Source organism: Pezoporus wallicus, unplaced genomic scaffold (assembly GCF_028554395.1).
Source record: "Pezoporus wallicus isolate ANWC-B61680 ecotype Strahan unplaced genomic scaffold, APGP_CSIRO_Pwel_v1 contig_8232, whole genome shotgun sequence".
In the NCBI taxonomy this organism is placed as follows: domain Eukaryota; kingdom Metazoa; phylum Chordata; class Aves; order Psittaciformes; family Psittacidae; genus Pezoporus; species Pezoporus wallicus.
In genome coordinates, this window is record NW_026637105.1 from 262501 (window position 1) to 289921 (window position 27421).

Consider the following 27421-nt stretch of genomic DNA (forward strand, 5'->3'; position numbering starts at 1 on the left):
TAGCCGGATCCCCGCTCCTGCAGCCCCCCCCCCCCCCACGACCCCAGTGGCTGAGCCCCGGCACACTCGTGGCACCCACAAGCACTCACCCAGTATTTCTGGGTCTGGCCATCGGGAAGCTGCTCTTCTCCCCACCTGTAGGAGGAGAGGAGGGCGGTGAAAGGGGGTCCTCCTCATGAGCCCCATACTGCGGGCATCACCTCATCCAGCACCATGATAGCGGGATGCTGTGCTCACCCCACTCCCTTCCCAGCCTTGGCACCTCCCTGCGGGCCCGCACAAGGTATAGAATACAGGCAGGTACATTTAGCCATGGGGAGCAGGAAGGAAGCTGCTGGAATCTGCCTCTCCAACCCTCCTCCCTCTGCACGTGCTGAGCACTGCACACTCGTGGCTCTTGTGGCCCCTCTCGCACCCTGCACCCTCCTTCCCCTCCCGTTTCCTCTCCCTGCCCGGAGCAAGGGGACACCCCCCCACCTACCCAGTGATTTTAACGGAGTGGGTCCCGTGCCTCTGGTGCTTCGGCCCCTTCCCCTCGGCCACCGGCGTGTGCCGATAGATCCCGCTCTTGTACATGAAGAAATCCTCGTGCACCTCCAGGATGGCTGCAGGAAGGGGGAGAGGGCTGGGGACCCGTCCTGAGGGAGCGGGTGCCGAGATCCCGGGGCTCCAAGTGCCTCAGGAAGAAGGATGCGGGCACCAGGGACACGGGGGTTACCCGGCAGGAGGGAGGGCAGGGGCCGGATCCCCCGCGGGGATGTGACCGGACTCGGAGGAGGATTAACGCCATGAAATAAACCAAACCCAGGTGCCAAGGCAGAGATTAAACCCCTGGGGTTAATGAGCACCAAGCGCTGGTGTGGGCAGCGAGAAAGGGCAGCGGGAGCACGGGGTAGCACTGAGCAGGGGAGGAGCTCAGGGCGGAGGCCGGTCCCGGGCAGAGCGGTTCATCCCCCCTCACCCCCCAGCCACTGCGGCGCCAGCTCTGGGGCACACGGCCCCTTACCTTGCACAGGACCATTTTCCAGCAGCTCCTTCATGATCTCCTTCTCCTGCAAGCACAGAGCTGGGATGGTGCCAGGGCCAGGACCCCAGCACTGCCCTTCCCACCCCCTGGGGATCAGAGAAGCATGGAATGGTTTGGGTTGGAAGAGACCTTAAAGCCCATTCAGCCACGGGCAGGGACCCCTTCCACTGGAGCAGCTTGCTCCAAGCCCCTGTGTCCAACCTGGCCTTGAACACTACCAGGGATGGGGCAGCCACAGCTTCTCTGGGCCCCGGTGCCAGTGCCTCAGCACCCTCACAGGGAAGAGCTTCTGCCTAAGAGCTCAGCTCAGTCTCCCCTCTGGCAGGTTCAAGCCATTCCCCTTGGCCTGTCCCTACAGGCCCTTGTCCCAAGCCCCTCTCCAGGTTTCCTGCAACCCCTTCAGGCACTGGAGCTGCTCTCAGGTCTCCCCTTCAGGAGCCTTCTCCAGGCTGCCCCAGCCCAGCTCTCTCAGCCTGGCTCCAGAGCAGAGCTGCTCCAGCCCTCACAGCAGCTCCATGGCCTCCTCTGGCCTCGCTCCAGGTCCCTCTTGTGATGCTGTCCCAGAGCTGGATCAGGGCTGAAGGGGGGGTCTCCTCAGAGCACAGCAGAGGGGCAGGATCCCCTCCCTGAGCTGCTGCTCATGCTCTGGGGGTGCAGCCCAGCACAGGGCCCGCAGGCACCCATGGGTGGGTGCTGTGGAGGTGCTGGTGGAGGAGCAGCTGCTCCAGGGTCTCCGCAGTGGGGTTTTCCCAGCTTCATTTCCAGCCTTGGCTTTCCCAAGGAAACCACCCTGGGCCAAGCCCCATCCCGCTCCCCACAGGCACTCACACTGGAGGAGAGGCGGTAGGCAGGGGTGGACTGGTAGATCTCGTTGGCGTGGGTCTGCGGGTTGGGGCAGTGAGCGGTCGCCTGCCGCTTGCCCCGGCCCGTGGAGCGGCTGTGCATCATGCAGGGCTGAGCGGCCGGGCGGCTCTCCTGGCTGGTGAAGGGGTAGCACTCATCCGTCACCACCCTGGGCACAGGGACAAGCACAAGGAGGGGATGAACCAGTCGGCTCCATCCGCATCCCCAAAAGCCACTCTCCATCCCACCTGAGCACCTTGCTCCCCGCTGGTACCAGGGGCAGGATGTGCATGGAGCAGCCCTGGGCTCTCCACAGGTAACCAGAGCCTTGAAGCTCCTTATCCCATCCCATCAGCCTGCCCCATCCCATCCCCACTCACCCTCGCCTGCGCAGGTACCACCAGGCGCCATCCAGCCGCCCCCCGCTGCAGCCCCGCTGGTTGCGGGTGTCGCAGGACAGGAGGTTTTGGGGTGACAGGGCGGGTGTCATGTGTCCCATGGAGTGGATGGAGATGCGGTCCGAGGCGACGGCTGGGAGCGAGCAGGGGTCAGGGAGGTTCAGCTGCTCCCCTGGCTCCTGCCCTGCCCGCAGCCCCACAGCAGGGCTCTGTCCCCACCGACTGCCCCATCCCACCCCACCCCATCTCACCCGCCGTGGAGAAGGCCCAGGAGCCGGCGCAGTTGCCCTGATCCAGGGGCTCATGGATCATCCCAGGCCACTTTGCAGCTGCATCGAAGTGGCGAGGCAGCACCTCATTGGAGTCCATGTTCATCTATGGGAGCCAGAGTGGAGGGGCTCTCACCACACAGGGACCCTCCCCTCTATTTCTCCTGCTCCCAGCATCCCAGGACTCCCTCTCAGGGTCCCCAGCCAGCATCATCATCCCTGTGACCCCCTGTAGGACCCCTCAGGATGGGGATACCCAGAGACCCAGCCAAATATGACTGGGATTTTGGTGTTCCAGGGGAGGTGAATCCCTCAACTTTCCCTAAACTCAGGTTCTTCAGCCCCAGCGGCTCCTTATGTGACACCAGCACCAAGTGTCTGGTCTCATGCACCAACAAGTGCACGGCACTGGGTGTCCTGAGCCCCTCATTGTGGCCTCTGGCCGTTGACTCAGGCCCAGCCTTTCCGCTCCTGGGGAGGATGCGGCCACGGCCCCGGCGTATCCCAGCACAGGAAACGCCTCTAAAATTAAACCTCAAGGCCCCAGCTCTGGGCGTGCGCGGTGCCTGCTCCCCACCAGCACCCACGGCCCCACACGCGGCCCACCTCAAACGGGAGCTGGGTTCGGATGCAGTCAGAGGCACCCCACTCGCAGTGCGCTGGTGCAGCCGGTTCTGCTGACTCAGCACTATGGGGCTGGCTTTCCGATGGGAAACCAGTACGGAGGAGAAGGGGAAAAAACAACACTGGCAGCGCAGGGATTGTCAGGGGGAATGTGCTGAGCTGCTGTCTCCAAACACAAGGGCTGCCCGCAGCACCCACCCGGCACAGCCCCTTCCCAGGACAGGGGACACAGTGGGGACATCACCCAGCCAAGGGGATGCTGAATCTCTGCGTCGAGCCCTGGCATGCCTCTGCTTCCCGGGCACCCGCGGGGACTCACCTGCATCTCGTTCATGTTCATGACGGTGGGAGAGGGCCGGAAGGTGCCCAAGCGGTGCTGGATCCCATCCTCCAGGGTCATGCCCCAGAACTGGCTGTAGTTGGTGGCTCTCCAGCTGCAGGGGAGGACGGGACATGGCTCAGGCGTGCCCCGAGAAGCACTGAGGGGGGAGGCAGCCCCTCCTCACCCTCCTGTGCCTGCTCCTTACCCATAATTGCCCCTGTTGACGGCGTCGATCAGCTCCCCGTCCATCAGGCATGCGTGGTCCTCGCACTGCCACTGCCCGCCGGGGCTGCAGGTGCTGCAGAGGGGATGGCACCAGAGAGGACAGATGGGGAGGGATGATGTCCTTGAGGTGGCTGGGGGGGGCTGAATGGGTGTTGGTGCTCCCAATCCAGGCACTTTCCGCTCTTGAGGGCAGCCAGTGGGGGTTTGGAGGTCATGCTGTGGCTCAGCACCACGGGACGGGGTGAAGCTGGGCCAGGGACAGCCCTTGGCGAGGCCCTGGGGACAGTCCCAGAGGGCAGCCGGAGCATGGGACAGAGCGCGCTGTAAAGCAGCCAGGGCTGCAGCCGCTTGGACACCAGCCCGGGGCGGGGGGGGGGTTGGGGCTGGAGGTGCCCCCCCGGAGGAGCTGTTTGTGCCCCATGGGGAGCCCCGCGGCGGGGGGGGGGGGCAGTGCCGGGTGCGGGTGCCGGGGCCGCGCTCCCCCCGCACTGGGAGCAATGCCTGGCACGCTCCCGCGGCCCCGCCAGCTTCCCGCCACGCTCTTCCCTTTTAAGGAGCCCTCCAGGCCGTGCCCCGGCAGCCGAGCCCTGATCCCACCCACGGCACCTGCACCCCATTCACCCCATCCCGTCCCAGCCCCGGCACTGGGGACTGCACGGGAGCACCTCAGGGTGCAGCCGGCTGGGTGCCCACAGCACCTCCCTCGGCTTCACACTGCCCCCTTGACAGCCCCTAGATCCCACAGGAGCCAGGCAGGGATAAGGTCTGGGGTGAAGCACTCCTGGAACTGCTGCTCTCCATGTGCCAAGTGCGGGGGAAGGATTTGGGAGCAGAGCCTCAGCCCCCCAGGGCAGCGCTGGTGAGGATGGGATGCAGCATTCTTGCCAGTGCACAGCCTGGGGACCTCCACCTTCCCCGAGGCTTTGGGTCGTTCTCCAGCCCCACAAACCTCTGCCCCATGGTCCTGGAGAAACCCCAGGCAGCACCAGAGCTTCATGGAGGGGTCGGGCTGGCTTTTCACCTGCAGCTTCGGGCACACGCCTGCCCACACATGCCCACACACGTGCTCGTGCCCTCACACATGCCCCACATGGAGCCTTTCATTCCCCTTATCTGCTGCATCGCTGCGAGGCAGCCGCTGGGGCTGCTCCCCGCCGGTTCCCCTCTCCCCCACCTCCAGGATGCCATTAATACCGTTCCCAGATAAACCCCAAGCTCTGGATAACGCAAACAGCGAGCTCCTGGCACGCAGCACGGGTGCGATGGCTGCAGCGGGGCCGGGCTCTGGCCGCGCAGGCACGTCCCGTCAGGCTTGGGCAAGCTGGGCTCGGACCTGCGCGGCCAGAGAAGCCCCGGCAGCCCGCAGCCAGCCCGGCCACGCTCCACCAGGCCAAGCACTGGAACATGGGAGCGGCTCAAGGCCCCGGGCTCTCTGCTTGGAATATGCTGGAGCAAAGCACTTGGCACCGGCGCCCGCCACCCAGCTCGGGCCCCCCGACGCCCTTCCTGAGGGCAGGCAGTGGTGCCGCAGCACCGGCAGCACCGGGGCACTCACCACAGGTTGCAGTTCTCCCGGTACGTGGCTCCGGTGGGATAACTGCGGCCAGCACGGGCACAGCCTGGATGGGAAAAGGGGGAGCCCCAGTGAGCACTTGGCACCGGCACCCCCACGGCTCCAGGAGGTAAATACCGAGGGGAAAACAAATGAGGTCCTTAGAGCCAGGCAGGTTCCTGGGTGCATCTCGGCACCTCCACACCTGTGATGGGGACCAGCTCGTGCCCCACGGTGCAGGGGTGGCTCGGCAATGGGAGGGTTAACCATGCGGCTGCGGAGCACAGCCTGGCGGGACAGGGATAAAGGGGCCAGTTGTGCCCGGGAGCTGGCGCTGCTCCGCAGGGACTTCTTAGAAAGCCTTGTCATGCACGGGGGGGCTGCACGTGCCCCCCTCTCTCCCCCATCCAGCTGCCGGAGGGGTTAAGTCAGGGCCAGCATCCGCTTGCCCCAGACATGACCGGGGATGTGCCCCCCATACCCCTGCTCTCCCCACAGGTATGTGCAGTTGGAGCTGCCCCTCTGACCCCCACAGCCCGTGCTGTGGGGAGGCACGGGGAACGTGCTGTGGGGCCATGGGCTGCTCCCAGACCCATTTCTGGGACAAACACCCCCCCCCCCCCATAGGTCCAGAGCAGCCCTGCAGCAAGGACAGGGCCGTGGGTTTCCATATCCAGCCACATCCATGACCCCAGCAGCATCACACAGCACAAGGGACAGCCCAGGGCTGTGGCCCTGTCACCCACAGCCCCCTGCCCGGCTGGACCAGGGGCTGCCTCACCCGGAGCTTTGGGGAAGGGGGGCGGGATGCCCAGGCAGTACTCCCAGAAGTCGGGGCAGCAGTCGGACACTGTTCTGTTGCAGAAGAGGTCGCAGTAGCAGAGGGTGTCGTGGTAGGGCACGGTGCAGGCGTCGTCGCGGCCGTGGCAGCACACGTCCCCCCGCTGGCAGTAGGACCCTCCGGCATCATAGACCCCGTGCTCGTAGAGGCCGGGGGCCAGCTCCCGGCGGGTGCGCACCCGGGAAGCCCGGGACGCCTGGGCCAGCAGCCAGAGGCAGAGCAGGGCCCGCATGGTGCCAAGAGTGTCCCCAACCTGCAGCCGCTGCAGAGGGAGGGCAGTGAGCACGCAGGGGATCTCCGCACCGACACCAGCCCCATCCTGCTGAGACCCACCCCAGAGCGCTGCTCACCTCGCCCCAGCCCTGCTCTCCCCCGGGACGCTCCACGGTTCACGTTTGTTAACTCCCCGTGAGACCGAAGTGGCTCTGGGCACCCAAAACACCGGTCCCCCCTGGTGCCCTTCGGGGGGCCCTGAGCCCTCCCACACCCCTTAACCCCCTCTGCTCCAAAAGCAAAATCCAGCGGGAAGGGGCTCCCCTGGGCACCCGGGGGGGGGATACCCGGCTCCAAACCCCGGCACCGGTCCAGCCCTAGCCCCGGTCCCCAAGTGCGGGGGGAACCTTCCCTTCGCACCCAGCCCCGTCCCGTCCCGTACCTGCCGCTCCCGCGCCGCCTCCGCCGAGCGCGTGCCCCGGCCCCGCCGGCGCGGCGGCCCCCCCCCCCCCCCCCCCCGGCCGGGGTACCCAGTGGCACCTCCTGCCCTGCGGACCGGGGTTCCCCGGGTCCTGCTCCCAGCCCCGCGCCTTCACAAACTGGGGGGTCCCGGCAGCCCCGGTAGCACCCAGCGGGGTCCCTCTGCTGCCTGGGACGTGGAGGGGAGCGAGGGGAGCCCCTCGCCCCTCCCAGCACCCCCGCTGCAGGTGGTCGGTGGATGCAAGTGACACAGGGAGGGATGCCGACGGAGGGACACCCCATCGCCACCCAGGGCACGGAGTCGGTGTCTCTTGGATTCAGGCCCACGTCGAGGTGCTGAGGACCTGGGAATGGGGGTCTTGGCCACCCCACAGGTCCCGGTTTCCCCTGCAGGCCCAGCACTCGCTGCAGTGCTTCAGATGCCCACCCCAGGGCTCTTGCCTAGTCTCTGCCCCACAAGGAGCATCTCCCAGCTTTGCCGAGGGATTCCTCCTGGTTCCCATCTGCAGCCTGTGGGGAGGATGCTGGGACTCATCAGGGTGTGCTTGCACCCCAAGACCCCATATACAGGGAGCACCGCATCCCACTGGGCATGAGAGCTGCCAGGGACCCCCCAGGGTGCTCTGAGTGCCCAGACAAGGGTCCTGCAAGAGCCACATCCAGAGACCCCTGCCCAGCTCCTCAGCTGTTGTTCTCAAAAGGGCTTTTCCTGGAAGTGTGGCCTTGGGCTGGAGCTTGAGCTCGAGGGCTCTGGAGTGCCTCAGGAAGGAACTGGTCCAGCCCGGAGTCCGGCTGTCTCCATGACTGGACTGCCAGGAATTCAGTGCGTCACAAATTCCCCAAGACCCTCAGGGAACAAAGCAGAGCCACTGGCCAAAAGGACATCCCCAGCTTCTGCTCTGGGTCCTTGTGCTGCTGCTAGGCAGCTCCCTGGAAGTGGCTGAGGATGCCGTGGGGTGCTGCCAGCAGAGCTGGCCCCTTCCCATTGCAGCCCCCATTCCCCCCACAGCAGATAGGGGCTCGTGAGTGGCAGCGAGAGCAGCAACAGTCCAAGTGCTTGTGACCCCCCTTTGCTTCCTGCACCATGCTCTGCATGCCAAGTGTGGCTCCTGGTGGGACACAGTGATGCAGCACTACGGGGTCACAGTTTGCTGCCTTCTCTGATGCCAACATCTCCCCCACTGCGTGGCCATGCTTCGGGGAGTGCCAGCCTCTGGCACACGTGGGGCAGCCAAGGTGGACGAGGGCAAAGTCCAGGTGGGGCACCTTGGGCTCACGTGGCTGCAGGAAGCAGAGGAAGGAGCTGTGGGTTGGCATCGTGCCTGTCCTGCCCTCACCCCTGCTGCCTGTGCTCTGCAGGAGAGCAGGTCCCACCTCTGCATGGAGATGTGGAAAGAGCCCAGAGCCAGGTGGGTTGGTCCTGGATGCCCCATGGAGCAGCAGGGACGCACTGAGCCGCACCATTGCACAGCGCAAGGTGAGCACCCCAGCGATGCACAACCCCGTGCACGATCCCTTCAAACCCACCCTGGAAAGCCACCGATCAGGCCAGGGAGCCGGGCAGTTTGCTCACACGGGGCTTTCCTGCTGCATCCTGGCTCCCCCTTCAAAGCCTCTGCTTCAAAGCAGCGTGAGCAGGAGGTGCGCAGCGTCAAGGATCCCCAGGGATCACCCAGAGGGTCCAGGGGACCGGAGTCACCCCAAAGCCCCCATCCCAGCAGGCTGGGGCAGTGCTGGGGGAAGTGGGGCCAGGGCAGGGAGGCGCTGGCCCCCGCAGTGCTCCGAGCCAGCGCTGAGTTTGTTGGCAAGAAGCAGCCAGGAAAGGCAGGACCGACCTGCGGCCGGCCCCGGCTTCCTCCCCGGCCAGCACCGGGGCAGGGCGGCGCGGGAAGGGGCCACCTCGAACCCCCGACACTTGCAGGCTGAGGCTCACATTGTCCCCACGACCTCCAGCGCACAGGGATGGGGTGAAGGCTTTGTGGTCCCTTGAGGGGTTGTGGTGTCCTGGGTAAGGGGGCTGCACCCCCCCACCCCTCCGTGGTCCTGTGGCAGCACCATTCCCCCCTTGGGGACACACTGCGACACTTCTAAAGAGGCAGATGGGACACAGCGACCCTCTCAGGGGGTCCAACCGCAGGGCATCAGCCCCTCTGCCGCGGCATCGCGCCTGCAGCCACAGGCACGCAGCGCCGTGGATGTGGGGATTGAGCCGGAGTCGGGGACCCGTTCTCATGTCGGGGGGCTCAGGGCGAACCCGGGGGGCGTCATTGTGGTGGCCGGACGGTCAGGGCCCGTGGCCGCGGTGCTCGGTGGCGGGGCTGGAGTGCCACCTCCCGGGGGAGCCGCGACAGAGACGCGGGCGGCGCGGCCCCTGCTCCAGGCTTTAATGAAACCAGTCCGTTAACGAGTTAATAAAGTGAGGTAACGGCACGCGGGGAGGGCTGCTGGCACCCGCCACACTTAACCCACCCGGTCAGCTGCTGCGTGCGCATGCACCCATGGCACCCACACCAACCCACCCGTGGCACCCAACCAGCCCCTTGTGCCCCCACAGCACCGCTGCCCCACCAACCGGGGTGAGAGGACGGGGCCAGGGTGGCATGGGAGCACTGGGGAGGCTGCAGGTGGCTCTGGCCACATGCACTGACAAGGCAGAGAAACGAGCAGGGTTCGGGGTTCCCCAGTGCAGGAGCAGAGGCACAGGGGGGCTGGGTAAGGGGGTGCAAATCCCATGGTGCAAAGCCCAGAGAGGGCTGCACTGGCAGCAAGGGGATGGCCACCACCGAGCCCCCCGGGACCCCCGGCTGCCCCAGCTCAGCAAACTTTGGCACTACCATGATCCTGCAGGGCTGGAAACCGGCCCCGGCTCTGGGGTCAGGGCATGACAGGAGTCATGGACAACAGCCCCCCAGCTGATCTGTGCCTCTCAGTCCATAGAAGGGATGGGGATATGGACAGCACTGCAGGACCAGACAGGGAAGGAATCCTCTAAGCAGGAATAGGGTCTGGGATACAAGAGGGAGAGATGGCTCTTTGGGACCACTGTCCCCATTGCCTGTGCTGCATCCCTTCCTCCTCCACAGCCTCTGCCCAGCCCTGAGCCCCCGTGGGCAGCAGGATCCAGCCCTGTGTGCTGGTGGAGGGAGTTGCTTATTGCCTATGAGCCCCATGGGTTGCTCTTCCCGGGGATATTGCATATTAAGACATTATTGCATAAATATATATATGTCATCTATATATATATTGCCCTGGGAGCATGCACGGGCAGGCAGAAGGCTCTGCTGTGCTTCTAGAGGTGCAGCCAGAGCTGCAAGCAGAGAAACAACCCAGGCAGAGGAGGGTGAAGGGGGCAGACCCCTGTTACCCAGCCTGAGGGGGGCCTGACACAGTCCTGACACAGGTAGAACCACAATGGGTCTTGCCCCAACATCCCTTCTCGGTCCCAGTAGCAGGAGGGAGAGGGAGCCTTGCATAGCTGGAGCTGACCCTGGCTCAGCTCTGGGGCACCAGGCTGGACCCTGATGAGGAGCTGGATGGGACTCAGCCTGGAGCATCCCCACCATGGCTGGGGAGCACTCAAGGGCCCAGGAGCTTGGGGGTCTCACCCCTGAGGAGGGGCAGGAGCATCCCAGCAGTGTGGTCTGGCCATGGAGCAGAGCTGCTGACTCCCAGCCCATCCCGGTGTGGGCGCCCCACTGCAGCCGTGCTCCCACAGAGGAAGACTTGGTTCAAGTAACGCAGTGAGGGCATCCCAGCACCCATCCCGGAGGCTGCACGTGGCAGGATCCATCCGCTGCCACCCTGCTCAGTCCATGTTGGTGCTGGCCGACCTGGAGATGCTGAGGGTCTGCGCAGAGACTGAGATGTCCTCGTGGTCCACGGGGCTGTGGTAGTCGGAGGTGATGTCTGGCTCGCAGGGGGGCACCTGCACAGCGGCCAGGCTGAAGGAGTTGATGGAACCCTTGCGGAGGCACTGGGAGTAGAGCCCAAGCAGTAGGTCCAGCTTGTGCTCGATGGACTGTACCTGCAAGGGTGGGCAGAGCTGGGGGGGTCCATCCCCATGGAGGAAGGACACGGGGGTGCCGGCTGGGGATGGTTTCAAGCTCCCGGGGGTGGCCCCCTCCTGACCTGTCTCTCCACCTTGACCACACGCCCCATCATGCTGAGCTCGTCCACCAGCTCCGTCTCCAGCGCCGGCTTCTCCACCTTCTCCCGCACCTTCTTGTCCACAGTGAGGGTGCCCCTGCCCACAATCTGGTCCACGCTGGCAGGGAGGGAAGGGGCACAGCTCATCACTCCCAGCGGGAACTGAGGGAATGAGGCCATAAGGGGCTCTGGGGACATGGTCATGACTAGTGATGGGTGACCCAGGCAAGCCTCGAGGGCAGCTCACCGCATCTGCAGGCTCTTGATCCTGCCCAGCATGTCCAGGTGACCGGCCGAGTACTGCTCGATGACGTCCTTGACGTCATAGGGACGCAAGGTCTCCTTGAACTTCCTTTTGGCCACCAGGAACTTCAGGATCCTGCAGGAACACGGGGCTGGCACTGGGGAACCCCAGCGGGTCCATGCTGGGGGGGAGGGGGGAGCACTTGCGAAACACCAAGGTCCTGACCACTGCCCCTTTGGGATTGAGCCAGGATCCATCCCTGCTCCCTGCCTGGCTTGGGCACCACCATGGGCTGGACCGGGGCTCTCTGGACAGATCCACTCATCCAGCTGGGAATGGCAGCGCAAGCACTGGGGCACACAGGAGGGGATGGCCTCACCTGACCGCCCGGATGAGGGTCTTCACGGCTGGCATGATGTCCTCGCAGGTCAGGTCGCAGTGGGAGCTCTTCTCCTCGCCGCTGTCCTCCAACGGGCAGTCAGCTGTGGATGGAGCAGAGACCGAGGGCTGCAGAGACCCCTGTGTCCCCTGAAAAGCCTGCACCCCCCTGCATGGCCCCACATCTACATGTGGAGCCCACCAGTCCCATGGCTCACCCTCAACTGTGGTCCGCGGCTTGAGCCTCAGGGATGCTCGGAAGCGCGTCCGGTCGTTGAAGCTCCAGCTCTTCTGCACCTTGGTGGGGCTGGAGGCCTCAGGGAGGTCCTCGGTGCTGGGGGAGCGGTGCAGGGGGGGGCCGAGGTGCTGCCTGCCCCGGCTGCCTCGCTGCGAGCTGCTCAGCCGGATCCGCTCCTTGATGCCCATCCTGTTGCTGTGCGAGAAGAGCCGGGCGGGCAGGTCAGTGAGGGGAGACAGGGATGGGGACAGGGCAAGGAGCGGATGGATCCCTGCTGTGGAAATACCCGGTGCCCACACGGTGGGGGTGAGGTTGGGGGTGTCTGTGCCGAGCTCATGGAGAGTCCCTGGCACATGATGGGCACAAGGTTTGAGCTGGGCTAGGGGCAGGTGATGCCGTGTTCCCATGAAGGAGCGGCTCTGGGGTTACTCCTTGAAACACCTTTTTTTCTCCCCAGAAGCAGAGAAAGGAGACACAGAGAGGGAAGGAGAGAACAGAGAGGTACGGTGATGGGGAGGACACAGCAGAGCAATGGCAGAACAACCGGCCCGTCCCACAGGGAGCAGCGCTGCTCCTGCTCCATCCCTGCTGGCACGGAGGCACCCAGCCAGGCCTCTTCATCCTTCTCATCCTCCTCCTGGCTACACCACCTGATTCAGGCTCTGCTCCAACGGGCGAGCAGAGCAGCCCCTGCCTGCCCTAACGCAAGTTCTGCTCCCAGGTCCAGCCAGGGGAAGAAACAGGCATCGTTTATGGAGGACCTACACAAAAACACCACCTGGAGCTCCCTTTCGTAGGATGCAGGACCACAGGCACACCTTGGGCCATGCAAGGAGGCCAAGCAGATGCACAGCCCCTGAGCAGAGGAAGCCAGAGCCTTTGGGAAGCCTCCTGCATCTCCTGGGGCAGGAATCCCAGGGCAAGTCAGAGGGAAAGGGAGGGTACTCCCAGTGCAGGTTACTGGTGAGCTGGTCCCAGGCAGGGCTGCCACAAGCCCCTGCAGCGGGTGTCATGCGATCCATGCCGGAGCATGGGAAGGATGTGTCCTGGGGGACAAATGAGATTCAGTTTATCCAAGTGCCCTGTTGATGGCCATGGCAATCCCAGCACGGCCAATGGACCACGCTCATCCATGCTGCATGGGAGGGGAAACTGAGGCAGGGGTTGATGTGGGGACACTGGGGACAGGCAGCTCAGCACAGGCCATGCACAGACCCCTCTGCCATGCAGAAGAATCAGCCTGCAGCCTCTGACCCTGCTGGCTCAAGCCCTGGACCCTGCTCCCTGCAGCCAGCACAGGCACCATGCAGGATGCTGTACCTCCGTCTCCAAGTGCCCCACGTCCGCAAGAGCCTCCTCTTGCCACTAAAGATGGGGCTGGAGGGGCAGGGCAAAGACACAGGAGAAAAGAATTAGCCCTTGGTCAGGAGCATCCCAGGCCCCAGTGCTCCAGGCATGACCCAGTGCATGGGTGCAGGGGCCCAGCCTGCCATGGTGAGCATCGCATCACCCACTGCACCAGCCACGGTACCCACTTGTGCTGTGGAGGCAAGAAGCACGAGTAACACTGTTTGTGTAGGTCCTACATAAACACTGAACGCCTGCCCCGCAGGGGAAGGGCCGGTTTCCCAGCAGTGGGGCTCTCCCAAAGAGCCATTTGGTGCTGGCACGTTACCTGAGGCGTAAGCACTTGTGAGGCTGCACATCCTCCTCCTTCCAGCTTGGGGGGTGAATGGGAGGCACAGGAGGTTTGGGGTGGTTGGAGGGATGGAGAGGAGGAGGTTGAGCAGGGCAGGGGAGGAGAGAGAGAGAAGATGAGATGTTATGAGAGGTGATGCTCACAGAGGAGATGGGGGCTTGGCCCCCCCCCCAGCTGGGATGGCTGGGGGGGGTTCAGTCCCTCCCCTGCCAGCTTCTGAGCCCAACAAACCCATACTCACCTTGGGTCTGGCAGGAGCTCCAGGTCCCCCAGCCCCACACCTCGCTGGACCTCCCATAGCCCCTGCTCCATCGTCACAGGGGAAACCGAGGCACGAAGCCTGCCTCTCCCCACCTAACCCTGACGCTGGCCTGGGTTCTCCTGGCACTGGAGCAGCTTGGCGTGGCTGCTGCAGGCACGGGAGCCCCCTCGGACGGGAGGAGCTGGGTTTGCTCTCGCCTGGCTCTGCAGCAGCCCCAGCCCCACGGGCTCACAGCACTGCCCCCGCAGGACCATTTCCAGCCTCTCTGGGCTGCCCTGCGCAGGGTCCTGGTGCCGCGAGGGGGAGAGGAGCGGCGCCAGAGGCTTCCCCGTGGCCCAGGGGGAGTCCATGGAGGCCGAGCGCGGCCCCGCCGGAGGCAGCGGCAGGAGCGGGACTCTGGGTTGATGCTGACGAGCACCGCGGTGGCACCGCAGGAGGACAGAGAGGAGCAGAGAGAGGGCAGAGAGGGGAGAACACGGGGCTGGGGCTGCACCCTCCTACCTGTCCCCTGAACAAGCAGCGGGGCTGGCGCTTTTCTGGCCAGGGGTGAAGGGGTGATAAGGCGGTGGGGCTCCGTCCGGCAACTTTTTCACCTCTGAATTCCTAAATCCTCCGTTGCGGACTCGGTGCAAATGCTCAAAGATAAGGACCAGTTCTCTGAGGTTGGGGTTAAATAAAAACATGGAGAAATTAAACCTTCCAAAGCAAAGGAGCTGAGCAAACCCAGGCTGCGCAACACCAGGCTGCCTGCGAGCCAAAGCAAAACCAGGGCAAAAGAAGCAGCAAAACCCAGCACTTTTCTTTTGAAAGACGGTTTCTTAACAGCTCCGAGCGCTGCTGCTGGCTCCTGGGGTGACAGAGCAGGGGCAGGGGTGCTGGGAGCCCCCCCGAGGGGCTGGATGGCTGCGGGCAGTGATGGGTCAGGCAGGGAACACGCAGGACAAACACCGTGCCACGGCGCGGGGACAGGGGTGCTCGCCTCCACCTGCCCCGGGGGCCTGGGCGCTGCTGGAGCAGCCAGGAGGGGCGAGCTCAGAGCTGGCTCTATCCCAACCCCTGGCACAGCGGGAGGGGCCGGTGGAGCCCCCGTGGTGCCCGCACTGGGATTGCCCCGCAGTGGTGCTGGGGAAGCCGCATCTCCGGGGTTGGGACCAGAGGGAAGCGCGCGCGGCTGGTGAGAGCCTGTCCTTGAACAGATGGAGTGAAACAGAACGCGTCTGTCACTGCGAAGGAGCTCGTGGATACAGCAGGGGCAGGACGTGCAGGCAGGGTAGGATGTGCAGGCAGGGTAGGATGTGCAGGCAGGGGCAGGACGTGCAGGCATTGTAGGATGTGCAGGCAGGGTAGGATGTGCAGGCATTGTAGGATGTGCAGGCAGGGTAGGATGTGCAGGCAGGGGCAGGACGTGCAGGCAGGGGCAGGACGTGCAGGCATGGTAGGATGTGCAGGCAGGGTAGGATGTGCAGGCAGGGGCAGGACGTGCAGGCAGGGTAGGATGTGCAGGCAGGGGCAGGACGTGCAGGCAGGGGCAGGATGCGCAGGCAGGGGCAGGACGTGCAGGCAGGGGCAGGACGTGCAGGCAGGGGCAGGACGTGCAGGCAGGGGCAGACCCTGGTGAGCTTGATGTGATGGGAACACACAGGGTATCTTCAAGCATGAAGGCAAAATCCAGGGGCCCCAAGAGGGGAGAAGGTGACATGGGCAGGGCATGGGGCTCCCTGCCAGACCCCCACGTCCCTCTACTCTGCTGCCAGGCTCAGAGCCAGCTCCTGGCTGGCTGCAGCTCCATTCCCTCAGCCAAGAGGTCCCGTGGCACCATCCTCTTCCTTATGGTGATGCTGGAGGAAGGCTATGGATGGGGCAAGAGGGGACAAGGGTGGGATGGATCCTGGAGGATGGTGAGGATGGAGGAAGGAATCCCAGCCTGTTTTGTATTAAAAGAGCCTTAAAGCTCATCCAGTTCCAGCCCCTGTCACAGGCAGGGACACCTTCCACTGGAGCAGCTTGCTCTAAGCCCCTGTGTCCAACCTGGCCTTGAGCACTGCCAGGGATGGGGCAGCCACAGCTTCTTTGGGCACCCTGTGCCAGCGCCTCAGCACCCTCACAGGGAAGAGCTTCTGCCTTATCTCCAACCTGAACTTCCCCTATTTGTTTGAACCCGTCACCCCTTGTCCTGCCCCTACGGTCCCTGGTGAGGAGCCCCAGACTCCAGCAGATGCTGTGCTCCAGTGTCCCAGGGCTGAGCGAGGCTCCAACCGCGCTGCTCCGCCCCACAGAGCCCTCAGCGGCTGCACGTGGCCCCTCGTGGCAGGGTGTGCCCAGGCTGTGGGGCACCCCATAGCCCCACAGGGATCCCCTGGGACACCTGCAGCCCTTGGCCGCGCTGCCTACCTGAAGGCGGGCAGGAGGCTATCGTAGTAACACCAGGTGGCCGTCAGGTACGTGCGGTTGATGTCCGTCGAGTACAGGCGCCAGGCAGCCTGCAGGAAGCGAGGAGAGCTCCTGAGCCCCTGCCAGCCCCGCACATCCCTTGGCCACCACAGGCAGAGCCCGGCACCCAGGAGCCACCTCTGGTGTTCAGTGTTTGGGTTCCACCTGCAGCAGGCAGGGGCAGGCAGAGCAGATGGGGCGGGGGGAGAGTGGAGCATCCCCGGGAAGGGATTCGATTGGATGGGATATGCAGCCCTGTGCCACCTGAATCAGGTTCGCAGCTGGAGTCCTCCTCTTCTCAAAGTGCTTCTGCCGATGCTGCTCCTGCACTTTCAGGGCGAAGCCAGAGCCCAGGATCCCCTGGGGATGGGAAAGAATGGGGTCTGTGGGTGCCAGCAGAGACGGGGAAGCTCCCACCACAGGGGTGGATTTGGTCCCTTTGTCTCCATTTCTGTGGGGCTGGAGGCACTGGGACCTCTCTCTGCCCTACTCACAGCGGGCAGTGCGAAGAATGAGATGCCGAGCAGGGCGAAGCCGGCTGCCAGCATCCGCCCCAGCCACGTCTGCGGTGTCTTGTCCCCGTAGCCAATGGTGGTGAGGGTGACCTGCCCAGGGGCAGAGCAGGAAGAGGCCTGGAGGGAGCTCCCCCACCGCAGCCCCATCCCACCCTCCTCGTCCCCTCCCGGCACTGGGGGGCCGTGGCGGCCGAGCTTACCGTGCCCCACCACAGGGAGTCGGCGTAGGTGGCAAACTGAGCATTGGCATCCTTCTCAGCCAGGTAGACAAGGAAGGAGGCGAAGATGAGCACCAGGAACCCGATGTACCAGGCGGTGATGAGCTCCTGCTGGGGCACGGGGGGTGAGAGGGGCTCGGGGGCTGTGTGTGTGGGGCCGCACCGGGACCGCACGTCCTCACCTTGCTGTGCGCATAGACAACAGAGCCCAGAAGCTTCCAGGTGCCGCCGCGCCGGTCCATGCGCACCATGCGCAGGATCTGCAGGAAGCGCATGCTGCGCAGCGCCGACGTGGCGAAGATGTTGCCCTGCGTGCCCGCAGCGATGACGGCCACCGAGGCCACGCAGACGATGAAGTCTGGGGACAAGCAGAGGTTTCCCCACCATCCGCAGCAGGGGCTGACGCTGCCACTCCCCGCATCCCAGCGCTCCCACCCCGAGCATCCCGGTACCTATCACGCAGAAGGGCTTCCTGGCGAAGCGGAACCGTCCCCGCCAGCCGCGGTAGCGGCAGCAGCAGCCGGCGGCCCACACACGGATGATGTACTCCATGCCGAACACCACGATCATGACAAACTCCTGCCGGGGGAAAAGAGGGACACGGGGGTGAGGTGGGGGGTACTCGGCTTTGGGGGGGGCAAAGTGAAATGCAGGTGTTGAGGGTGCAGGAGGGAGAATGGTGTCGCCCTGACACAGCCGCGCTTGAAGCCATCCCCAGGGAATCAGGGCAGCGAGACGGGAGCCGCAGGCGCAGAGCCTGTGTGAGCAGCCCCGGCTCCTGCCTGTGCCAAGCTCGTACCGAGCTGGGTCCTTTTCCTCCACCGTCAGCATTGTCCTCCTGCCTCTCACACACTGCTTACTCGTGGAAAGTCACAAGGACCTTCCCAATTTAGTCTCCATCACTCGGGAGAACTCCGGCGTCAGCTCTTTGTGACAGTTTGGGGGAAAGTTGCCTTTTTTAGCCCCTCCTGCCCTGCCTTTTCCAGCCGTTTGTACCTGTCTGCACCAGTGGCAGTGGTGGGGCTTCGTGAGCTGACAGCTCCTGTCACGAACACCAATGACCAATAGTGATATCTGGGCTGGGAAGGGGTTGGAGGGGTTTTGTCTGTGATCTTGTCTTTTAGAGCGTAATGGGGGGGGGGACGGGGGAACGGACACACCCCAAGCACAGCCCTGCTCCCCACTTACCAGGATGAAGAGGCACTCGTTGGCCAGTTTCTGGTGCTCCTGGATGGTGGAGAAGACCGACAGCACCAGGCAGCTGAAGACGAGGAGGAATCTGGAACGAGAGCAGGTCAATGTGGGCATCAGGGCAGGCTGCTCACACTGGGGACCCCCTTGTGCAACCCCGGGCATGGGCTCGATGCATGATGCCCCCCCTGACATCACTCCCACTGGTCCCCCCATGTGATGGGGACCAGTCTTGTGTGGCACCCGCACATCCCTGGGCAGCAGCAGGAGGAGGACCAGGCTCCAGCAGCCTCATGGCTCAGCGCCAGGCTCTGCTGCAGCCTCTGCCCAGGGAAACCAACCACTAATTAAAGGCAGGGAGGGAAGACAGGGGTCCTGCACCACAGCAGGGTGCTGCTGCTGCAGAACAGGGACCAGAGCTTTTCCTGACAACTCCCAGCATCACTGCCACTGAGGGGATCCATTCCTGAGAGCTAGCTTAAGGCACAAGGGGCTTTGGCCCATTTAAAATAGAGAAGGGGGGGGAAGAAAAGAGACTGAAGCTGAAGCAAATGAAACTCCAAAAATACATTTTTTCCCCTGATCCAGCGATTCTAAAAATAGAAATAGGAGGGTTTGTGCCACCAGCCACGTGACGGTGCGCTATGGGCCACCACTGCCAGAGCCGGCGCCAGGATGGCACTGGGGGCACTGGGCACTGGTAGCACCAGGGTGGATGGGGTGAGGCCGGCAGGACAAGTGAGGCAGCCTTGGCACGATGTCCTCAAGCGGGTGAGCACCCACCCTGCCCACCCAGCACCATCTCCCCAGTGCCCATGGGACCCATCAATGGTGTGGGGGGCACCCACTTGGGACCCCGCTCCCATCTCCTCTTGTTGCTGACATGGAATTTAGAGCCAGACCTGGACCAGCTGAGGGGTGAAACCAGACCTGACCAGCATCCCTGCCCCACTGATGGGGGGAGACCCTGGTTGATGCAGGGGAGAGGAGAGGATGCTCTGTGTTCTCTGCACACCCAGACAAGGGGGTAGCACCCAGCTCAAACCCCAGCCTGAAGGGGACAGGCAGGTCCCCTTCCCCAAAACCACGAGGAGGGGAAACAGGAGACGGGACTGATGGAAGAGAAACCCCGGGAAACAGGAGAAAGGCTGGATCCAGAGCACGGAAAAGGGAGAACCGGAGCAACACACCATGAGCGAGCTACAGGAAGGATGGGGCTGAGGGTACCGCAGGCTAAACACCACCCTGCCCTCGCTGCAGAGGACGAGGCTCCTCTCTCAGGCACTGCCCATCTGCAAGGCAGAGGCTGGAGCCAGTTCCTTCTCCCTCTGAATTATTAATGGAGCCCCTTTCCTCCAGCACAGCAGTTCTGCGTTAACTCCTCCAGCAGCCGATGGCACAGCCGGGCACATGAAGCCCCTGTCCTGCCCGTGCCAGCACAGCGGACAGGGGGGCCACGGGCAGGGAGCACGCTGCCGGCTGCTGCTTCCCAGGCACCGTGGTCTGAGAGCAGCCCCAGAGCTGGTGAGCAGGACCTCAGCAGTGAGGATCACACAGTCGGGACTTAGCAGGCAATTGCATGGGCAGCGAAGCAGAAAAGGCAGGAATCTCCCAGCCTGCAAAGATTTGTCCCTCTCACCCCAGCCAGGAGCAGGAAGGGGGGGGTCTCGGTACCTGGGATGCTGCTCCCATGGGATGTGCTGTGGGTGACCCTGCCTTGGGGAGCAGCAAATCACAGTTAGCACCAAGCTGAGGCCCCCACTTCTCACCATGAGCAATGGGGCTGGTTGGTAAACCCGTGCTGCAGACACTTTCCACCCGGCCCCCGGCATCTCACAGGATTTGGTGGAGGATACAGGCATGTGAGGCCCCTTGGGGCAGGCTGGGAAAGAAACTTTCTGGGAACACATCACCTGCTTGGAATTAAATCATAAGCCTGGGCAAGCGCCCTGTCCCACTGCCGGCAATGCGTAAGCAGCTTAGCGAGAGGGTCAGATGCCTGAAGGCAGTGATGCCAGCAGTGCCAGGCTTCCCACCCACCAAGTGAGGCCAAGAACCCAGGAGCAGCACCAGGGAACATGGGGATGGTGCAGAGATGGTGGGGCAGGAGCCAGCAGCATCCTCACTGCCTCCCTGCTCCCCTGCGCCAGCATCCCATGGGATGCAGGGAGCAGATGCTGTTGTTGCTGAGCCGATGCATCAGCTCTCCCCAGTTAAACTTCCCAGCTCCCAGCAGCCCCCTCCCCAAGGGGTTCCCACCACCATCCACACAGCTTCCCACCGACACATGTCCCATACAGAAGGGGACACAAGGATGGGATCCCTCCGGCTGCTCTCACCCCAGAGGGAGCAGAGCCTGGCTGCAGGAACATTCCTCCCCAGAATAATTAAAAATCGATGGGGGGCCTGGCTTGGAGCAGGCGAATCTCCTCCCATTAATCTTCATTACAATGGACTTTGCCATATGCTGCTGCCCACCCCAGCAGCGTGATGCCAATGGAGATCCAGGTGAGCTGGGAAAGCTGCTGAGCACAGGGAAGTGGGGCCAGGTCAGCAAGGAGCAGAGCTGGGCATGGGGGCAGCAACCAGCACCCAGTGCCCACCCAGACACCCCTGGGCTGCAGCCTGGTACAGCCCGGGAGAAGCTGTGCCACGGCACCACGGTCAGTGAAGGGACCGTGATGCTCAGAGCACGTGCAGTGGGATGGGATGGCACAGGGCAGCCCAGCTGCAGCCCCAGCCCCAGCAAGCAGCCAGTGTCCAGGCTTGGAACAGGGGTGACACTGGGCACCCCTGTGTCCCAGCAGGGCTGGCCCAGACCCCGTTTCACTCTCCCCCTGCGCAGGCAGCATAAGGGAGGCTCACAGTGAGCCCAGCAATAACTCAGCAGAAGGAAAATACCACGTGCTGTAGGATAAACAGCTCAGCCAGGGGATGAGCGAGCAACAGCCTCCTCCCAACGGCACAGCTCCCTTCTCTGCCAAACCTGACCCCATCCTGGTGCTGGCAGCAGTGCTGAGTGCCCACCCGGGCTGTACCCACTGCTATGCCACTGTGGGAACCCCGGAATCCCAGCCTGATTTGGGTTGGAAGGGACCTCAAAGCTCCTCCAACTCCAACCCCTGCCATGGGCAGGGACACCTTCCACTGGAGCAGCTTGCTCCAAGCCCCTGTGTCCAACCTGGCCTTGAACACTGCCAGGGATGGGGCAGCCACAGCTTCTTTGGGCACCCTGTGCCAGAGCCTCAGCACCCTCACAGGGAAGAATTTCTTCCCAGTATCTACTCTAAATCTCTCTCACAGTTTTAAGCCATTACCCCTGGTCCTCCCCATACATCCCTTGTCCAAAACCCCTCTCCAGGTTTCTTCTGGCTGTTTGGACCAACAGTGGCCAAGCCCAGCTCCAGTGGGATGGGGATGAGGACGCAGATCGTGCTTTGCTCTCCAGCCTCCCCAGCCCAGAGGCTCAGCTCCCCGAGCACCGTCTGCAGCTGCATAAACACAGTTTATAAATCCCCATCCCTCTGCGCAGCAGCCCATGGGCAGAGGTGGAGCAGGCGGCCTGTCTGCCCCGCGGGATATAAATAACCGGGTGTACTGAGCCTGTTTGCGCCCGTAACCATGGCACAGGGTCCATCCCGCGCTGCAGAGCAGCAGCAAAGCACCGAGCCCTTCCCCACGGTCAGGGAAACCGGAGCTGGAGCCAGGAGCCAGCCCAGCACCGCTGCGGCACCGGCACTGCCAACCCCAGCACATGCTCAGAGCAGGGTCCACGGCCTGGTTATTGTCCATGGGAGAAGGAACGTGCTGCTCTGAGTGCCCTCCTCACCCCAGAGCCAGAGGTGCAGCAGGACAGCGCCTTTCCAGCACCCTGATGCAGACTAAAAGCAGGGCTGGGATGAGGAGCGGGCTGCAAACCTTCTCCTGCCGCCCAGCAGCACCCACAGCAGCAGCTCCAGATGACATCCCAAGGCACGCAGCAGCCAATGGCCCCAGTGTCCTTGTGCTTTGACAAGCAGGAGCCAAAGCCTGCAGACAGCATCACCCATCGCCCTCGCGCTGCACAAGTCTGCACCCCCCTGTGACTCCCATCACCCCGCTTCACTGTCCCCACGGGGAGCTCGGTCACAAGGCTCCTGCGCACAGTGCCAAGATGCTCACACGGAGCGGCCGAGATAGTTTTGCTCTTGAATCATCTGGCAAGGAGCTGGCTTAAGGAGGGGAAAAGGAACCCAGCGTGTTTTCAGCTGCACCTTCAGTGCGTGGTGGGCTTTGAGCCCCCGGAGAGGGACTGGGGCTGCCCCCAGCTCCAGCACCCAGGGACTCCACAGGGAATGGGGAGCTTTGGGGGACAGGTGCATGGAGAGCCCCAAGAAGTCGAGGCAGGCTGAGACCCCAAGTGCACTGCACAGAGGGCAGAAGCACCCATGGGCAGACAGACGGTCAGGCCCAGGCACTAGCTCAGCCCCACTCCAACCTTCATCCACACGGAGTGCTGCTGAACATCACCTCTGCATCCCGCAGCAGTGGGGCATCCCCCATCCTCAGGTACCCAAACTGGCACCTCCTGCTCGGGGCTGAGGAGCAGCAAGAGCGGAAAGGGGAAAAAAAAAGAAAAATAATCAATGCCCAGTTTCATATTGCGCCAAAGTCTCTTAATTTTATGCCCTGGTAACACTGCAGCAGGCTGGGAAGTGCTGCGCCGGCTTCTCCTCCCGCTGGCGTGTCCCCCAAATGCAGCTCCCGTTTCAAGCCCGGGGAGGTGAGCAGAGCCAGCCCCGCGAGCAGGACCCCTGCTCAGGGCACAGCCTCCCCAACCCCTTTTCTCTGGGCCATACAAGAGCAGCAGCACAGCAGGAGGCCACCAACCACACCAGCCCCTGCGGGAGATGCAGTGATGGCACATTACAACCCAGAGCAAGGGGTGAAGAGATTTCCTGCAAACCCTCTGGGCCATGGAACAGCCCCGGATGGGTTGGCAAAGGGTTGGGATGGAGCTGCTGCAGACAGCGACCATGGCAGCAATGGCCAGCCTGGCGGGGAAAGCGCCCTCTCACTGCCCAAGTGGTGATGGAGGGATGCGGCGAGATGAGGGGAGCACGGCACCACAGCCCTCCTCCCTGCAGCAGGGACAACAAGACCCCTCCTGCACACCACAGCCCTCAGCCGGACCACAGCAGGACCGGAGCACCGGGAAGCTCAGGGACAGACCTGCTGTCAGCAGCCTGGTCCCCGGCCAGTGCTTGGGGGGGACCTGCCAATTGCTGCCCTGTGCCCATCAGCACCCTCTGTCCCTGCCAGCTGGGATCCCCATGGCTCCGAGTGAGGAGAGCCCAGTGCTGGTGCCTGGCATTGCTCAACCAGTGCCAGGGCTGCCCCAGGACCCAGCTCCCAAAACACACACGGGGACTTGACAGCACCAAATGCAAGAGCAAGGGTGCCATGAGCACCCCCAGGCTCTTTGCTCTCATCTTCTCCCTGCCCCGGGTACACGGTGACACTTCCACAAAGGCAATGACACCAAGTCAACCCAGCGGCACCCAGTGAGGTCAGGGTGGCAGGCAGGGGCTTGCGGGTTGTTCCCGGTGCTGCCAGCTCAGTGTTCCCTAATTTGCTCCAGAAGCTGTTCTTCATTAAAGCGTTCCTCTAGGAACCGGGGAAGTGCTGAGCTGCACTTTTGGTGCACCCAGCGGTTTCATAACCATCGACACCAGCTCCCAGACCCTGGCTCCCATCAGGGAGCCCCCTGGGGACCATGCTGGGGGGGGGCTGGCAGATGGCCCCAGCGAGCCCGGCTGCAGGGAGAAGCCTCAAAGTGCAGCAGGAACAGCTCGAACTGAAACCTGTCCAGCGCAGCTCCCAGCTGCAGGACAGCCCACGGCCGGGCAGCACCAGGCTGGGCTGGCAGTGCTGCCTGTGCCAAGGGCAGAAGCCTGCAGTGGGTCCCCAACAGCCCCATGCACAGCACAAAGCAGGAACTGGGTACGAGAACAGCCTTCCCCTTGGCTTAAGAGAAAGGGATTGGGAAAGGAAGTTTTCATTTTGCCTTCTGGCTCTAAAGCCTTTAGGTTAATGCACTGGTCACGCTCCTGCATTTGCTCTGCAAGCTCCAGGACTGGAAACTGATTTCAAGAGGACAAGGCACAGCTCTGAAACCCCAAGTGTCTCTCCATGGTCAGCACAGGGTTAGAGGGGATGGTGCTGCCTAGTCAGCACCACACACCTCAGCCACGGCTCGGTCCCTGCACGGGCACCCACATTCACAGCGTCCCCTTCCTACAAAGGCTGCAGCATGGGAACGCACAGGAATGCCCCGCACAGGACCCTGAGGGGCCGTGAAGCCCCAGCAGCAGCTCTGAGCCCATCGGGCCAGAGCCCAGCACAGCTCAGGGGCTGCAGACACTGTGAAGCCACCAAACCACCCTGCATCAGCCCAGCCCCAAGTGCTGGGCACAGGAAGCTATTTGGGATCAGTTCTCCAACCAAGAGAGACTGGATTTGTCCTTTAAACGGTACCAGCTCACCCCTGCTCCGTGCTCCTGCCGTTAGACTGCTCCGGGGAGGGAAGCGCGTTGCTCATCAGCAGGTGTTCCCATCCTAACAGCTCTCAGCCCCATGGAGCCAGGCAGCGCTCAGCCCTCAGCATGGCCCTGAGCTCAGGATCCATCTCCCCCGTGCCTCGGTCTCCCCTCACGTAGGGGTAACACCTCCCTCCTCTCCTTGGCACTCAGGGCTCACGTCCTGAGGCACCCAAGTTCCTGAGAACAGTGCCCTGTGCTGCTGTACACAGAAGAAACGGCTACTTTGGAGAGCCAGAAATGAGCCACGCTGACAGCAAACGGCTTCACGGAACATTCACCCACATCTTGCACCCACTGTGTCACCTTCCCGGCTCTGAACCCAGCGAGTGACGCAACCCCATATCCTCCGAGTGCTCCACAGGCTTTGTTCCTGCTGCAGACCGGGCATCTCTTGCCCCCACAGAGCAATGACCGTCCCCTACAGCCTGGTGCAGGAGGGACCTGGGGCCCGGTGATGGGAGCAGACAGGTCTGATGTGGCTGTTCCTGGGGCAAAACATGCACAGGTTGGGAGGAGGAACTAGTGGAGGACACTAGGACACATGAGTCTCAACTGCGAGATGAGGGCATCTCTCTTCCAGCACCTACACCAAAGAGTCTGGTCCCCCTCCTGCAGCGGGAGGTTTTCGCTGCCATCGTTAATTCCCTGCAGGAAAAGCTCATTTGAGGGCAGGATTTGCAGCGTAGGGATTCTTGTGGAAGCTCAGGGCAGGCGTTACAAATGGCCCCCGAGCTCCTCTCCCGCTCCCCCGTGAGCTGAGGTGCCCTCTCAGCCAGTGACTAATTCATCCTGCCGCCCCGATGTGCTCACCTCGGCAGGACCCGCTCTGCTGCCTCCTAATGAGCTCCCGCACCCCGGTAACGGCCCAGCTCGGAGGGGAGGGCAGGAGGCAGGCTTGGCTCACGGTGGCACAGGGGGCTGCGCACGCAAGCACACAGAGGGAAACCACTTCCCCCGCCATGGCTGCAGGGGTGTCCCGGCAGTGTCCGGTGCAGTCCTGGGCTGGAGCATCCAGAACAACAGCCCCAGCATGGAGCCTCCCCTCAGCCCTGGGGGAGTTGTGGGTACCCCAGCTCCGCATCCCTGCTCCAGCTCTCAAAGCAACCCCAAAGGGCTGAGTTTGTTACTTAGCCCTGAGCTGCGCGTCGTGGAGAAGCTTCTTTGCAAAACCCATGGGTTGTCCAGGGAGCAGCGACACAAACTGCATGGAGCCAGGGCAGGGAGCAGATGGGGCCCTGGGAGCATCCCAAGCTCCATCGCTGGAGAGGGATGATAAAGTGCAGGGGATTGACAGCGGCCGTGACCCAAGAATGGGCACAGCTCTTGGGGTACAGCAGCCAGCGGCTGCAGGGACAAGGACACCCCTTCCCCACCTTCCTCCGTCCCATCCCGGCACAGCTCCGGGGGTGCCGGGCTCTGGCACTTCTGCCGTCCCAGCACTCCAGGTACACAACAAGACGAGGAGCCTCTTCCCACCCGGATCTATGCGGTCAGACTGTGGGGAGCTCTGCCTTTAAGGCTCAGAGAACCCGGCAGCAGCCGAGGGGGCAGCGGGATGTGGCCCAGCTCCGCGCCGGTGCCGCCGGGAAGGGGCTCGCTGCACCGGGGACACCAGGTCCCATCCCCCGGGACGCGCTCAGTTCCCCGCAACCGGAGCCGGTGCCACGGATCCACTCGGTCCCCGCTCGCCCTCCCCCCGGGATCCCGCAGCGCGCTGCTCCCATCGCTCCGACCCCGCTACCGGGACGAGCGGCTGGAAGCGGCACCGGCGGCGCTTCCCCGCCACCAAAACACGGAGAAACTTCTCCGGTGGAGCCCGGGAGCCGGAGCTCGGTGCGGGGCTCGCTCGGAACCACCCCTGCCCGCGGCTCCCCGCGCTCCCTTCCCCTCGGGCACGGGCACCAGCAGCGCCCGACCCCGCGTTCCCCCGGGACGCCGCTGCCCGCCGCTCCCCGCCCGCCGGCACTCACATGAAGACGTGGTAGACGAAGGCCCACCCGCGGGGCCGCTCCAGCACGTTGTACAGGCAGTTCTGGAGGCGGCGGCGGCAGCAGCGCGGGGACCCGGCGGGGCGGGGGGCGGCCCCGGGACGCGGCCCCGGCGGCAGCCCCCGGCGGCGGGGCGGGGGGGTCCCGCCGGGCTGCCCGGTGCCCTCGGTGCGCACCGCGGTCAGCGCCAGCACCGCCCGCCGCTCCCCGCCGCCCTCCGCCCCGGCCATGGCGCGGCCCCGCTCAGGGCACCGCCGCCCGCTGCATTCCCCCCCCGCGCTGCCGCCGCTCCTCCTTTGGACGCGGCGCGCCCCGGTCCCGCTCCCGGTGCCACCTGCCTTTAGCTGCCCGCCGCCGGGCCCTCCCCCGCGGGGCAGGCCCGCCCCGCCGTACCTGGCCCCCGCCCCCGGGGCTCCGCCGGGACGGGGCTGGAGGTGGGGGGAGAAGGAGCGCGGGGCCGCCTCCATCGGTTTCCCCGGTGGGAGCTCCGGTCCGGTTGCGGGACCCTTCCCCGTGAGGGTACTGGGGAGCGGGGACTTCTGCTGCCCCCCAGCAGCGGGCAGCGAGCCACGGCCACGGTTGTGGAGCACCCCGGGAGTGAGCATCCCAGACCACGGGGTGCGGAGCATCCTGTGAGTATCCCAAGCCATGGGGCATGGAGCAAGCATCCCAAACCAGGGGGTGTGGAGCACTTCGGGAATGAGCATCCCAAATCAGGCGGTGTGGAGCACCCTGGG

At 64.0% G+C, this 27421-nt stretch overlaps 2 protein-coding genes across 3 annotated transcripts in view; both read right to left on the bottom strand.

Moving 5' to 3' along the window:
- Positions 1-6798, bottom strand: part of TINAGL1 (tubulointerstitial nephritis antigen like 1) — a 7049-nt gene extending 251 nt beyond the window's left edge. The window contains exons 1-11 of the mRNA XM_057403446.1: positions 6757-6798; positions 6042-6363; positions 5264-5327; positions 3689-3781; positions 3481-3595; positions 2520-2643; positions 2251-2401; positions 1856-2039; positions 1007-1052; positions 482-605; positions 90-135 (exon numbers count right to left, since the gene is read on the bottom strand). Of these exons, the coding sequence (XP_057259429.1) occupies positions 90-135; positions 482-605; positions 1007-1052; positions 1856-2039; positions 2251-2401; positions 2520-2643; positions 3481-3595; positions 3689-3781; positions 5264-5327; positions 6042-6333 (1239 nt within the window). The 5' untranslated portion in view covers positions 6334-6363; positions 6757-6798. The remainder of the gene's footprint in view (positions 1-89; positions 136-481; positions 606-1006; positions 1053-1855; positions 2040-2250; positions 2402-2519; positions 2644-3480; positions 3596-3688; positions 3782-5263; positions 5328-6041; positions 6364-6756) is intronic.
- Positions 6799-9641: 2843 nt separating this feature from the next.
- Positions 9642-26914, bottom strand: KCNQ4 (potassium voltage-gated channel subfamily Q member 4). 2 transcript variants are annotated; one of them, XM_057403444.1, is made up of 14 exons: positions 26667-26914; positions 18113-18203; positions 17377-17503; positions 17107-17282; positions 16907-17032; positions 16686-16823; positions 16456-16551; positions 16153-16241; positions 14263-14418; positions 11781-11995; positions 11564-11666; positions 11188-11319; positions 10923-11058; positions 9642-10818 (listed from the first exon to the last, which is right to left on the bottom strand). In XM_057403444.1, exons 1-14 carry the CDS (start codon positions 26912-26914, stop codon positions 10600-10602), a joined length of 2052 nt encoding a protein of 683 aa, XP_057259427.1. In that variant the 3' UTR covers positions 9642-10599. The 2 variants fall into 2 exon arrangements, with proteins under 2 accessions (XP_057259427.1, XP_057259428.1); XM_057403445.1 differs by lacking the exon at positions 26667-26914 and having other exon boundaries at positions 16686-16796; positions 18113-18232.
- Positions 26915-27421: the final 507 nt, after the last annotated feature.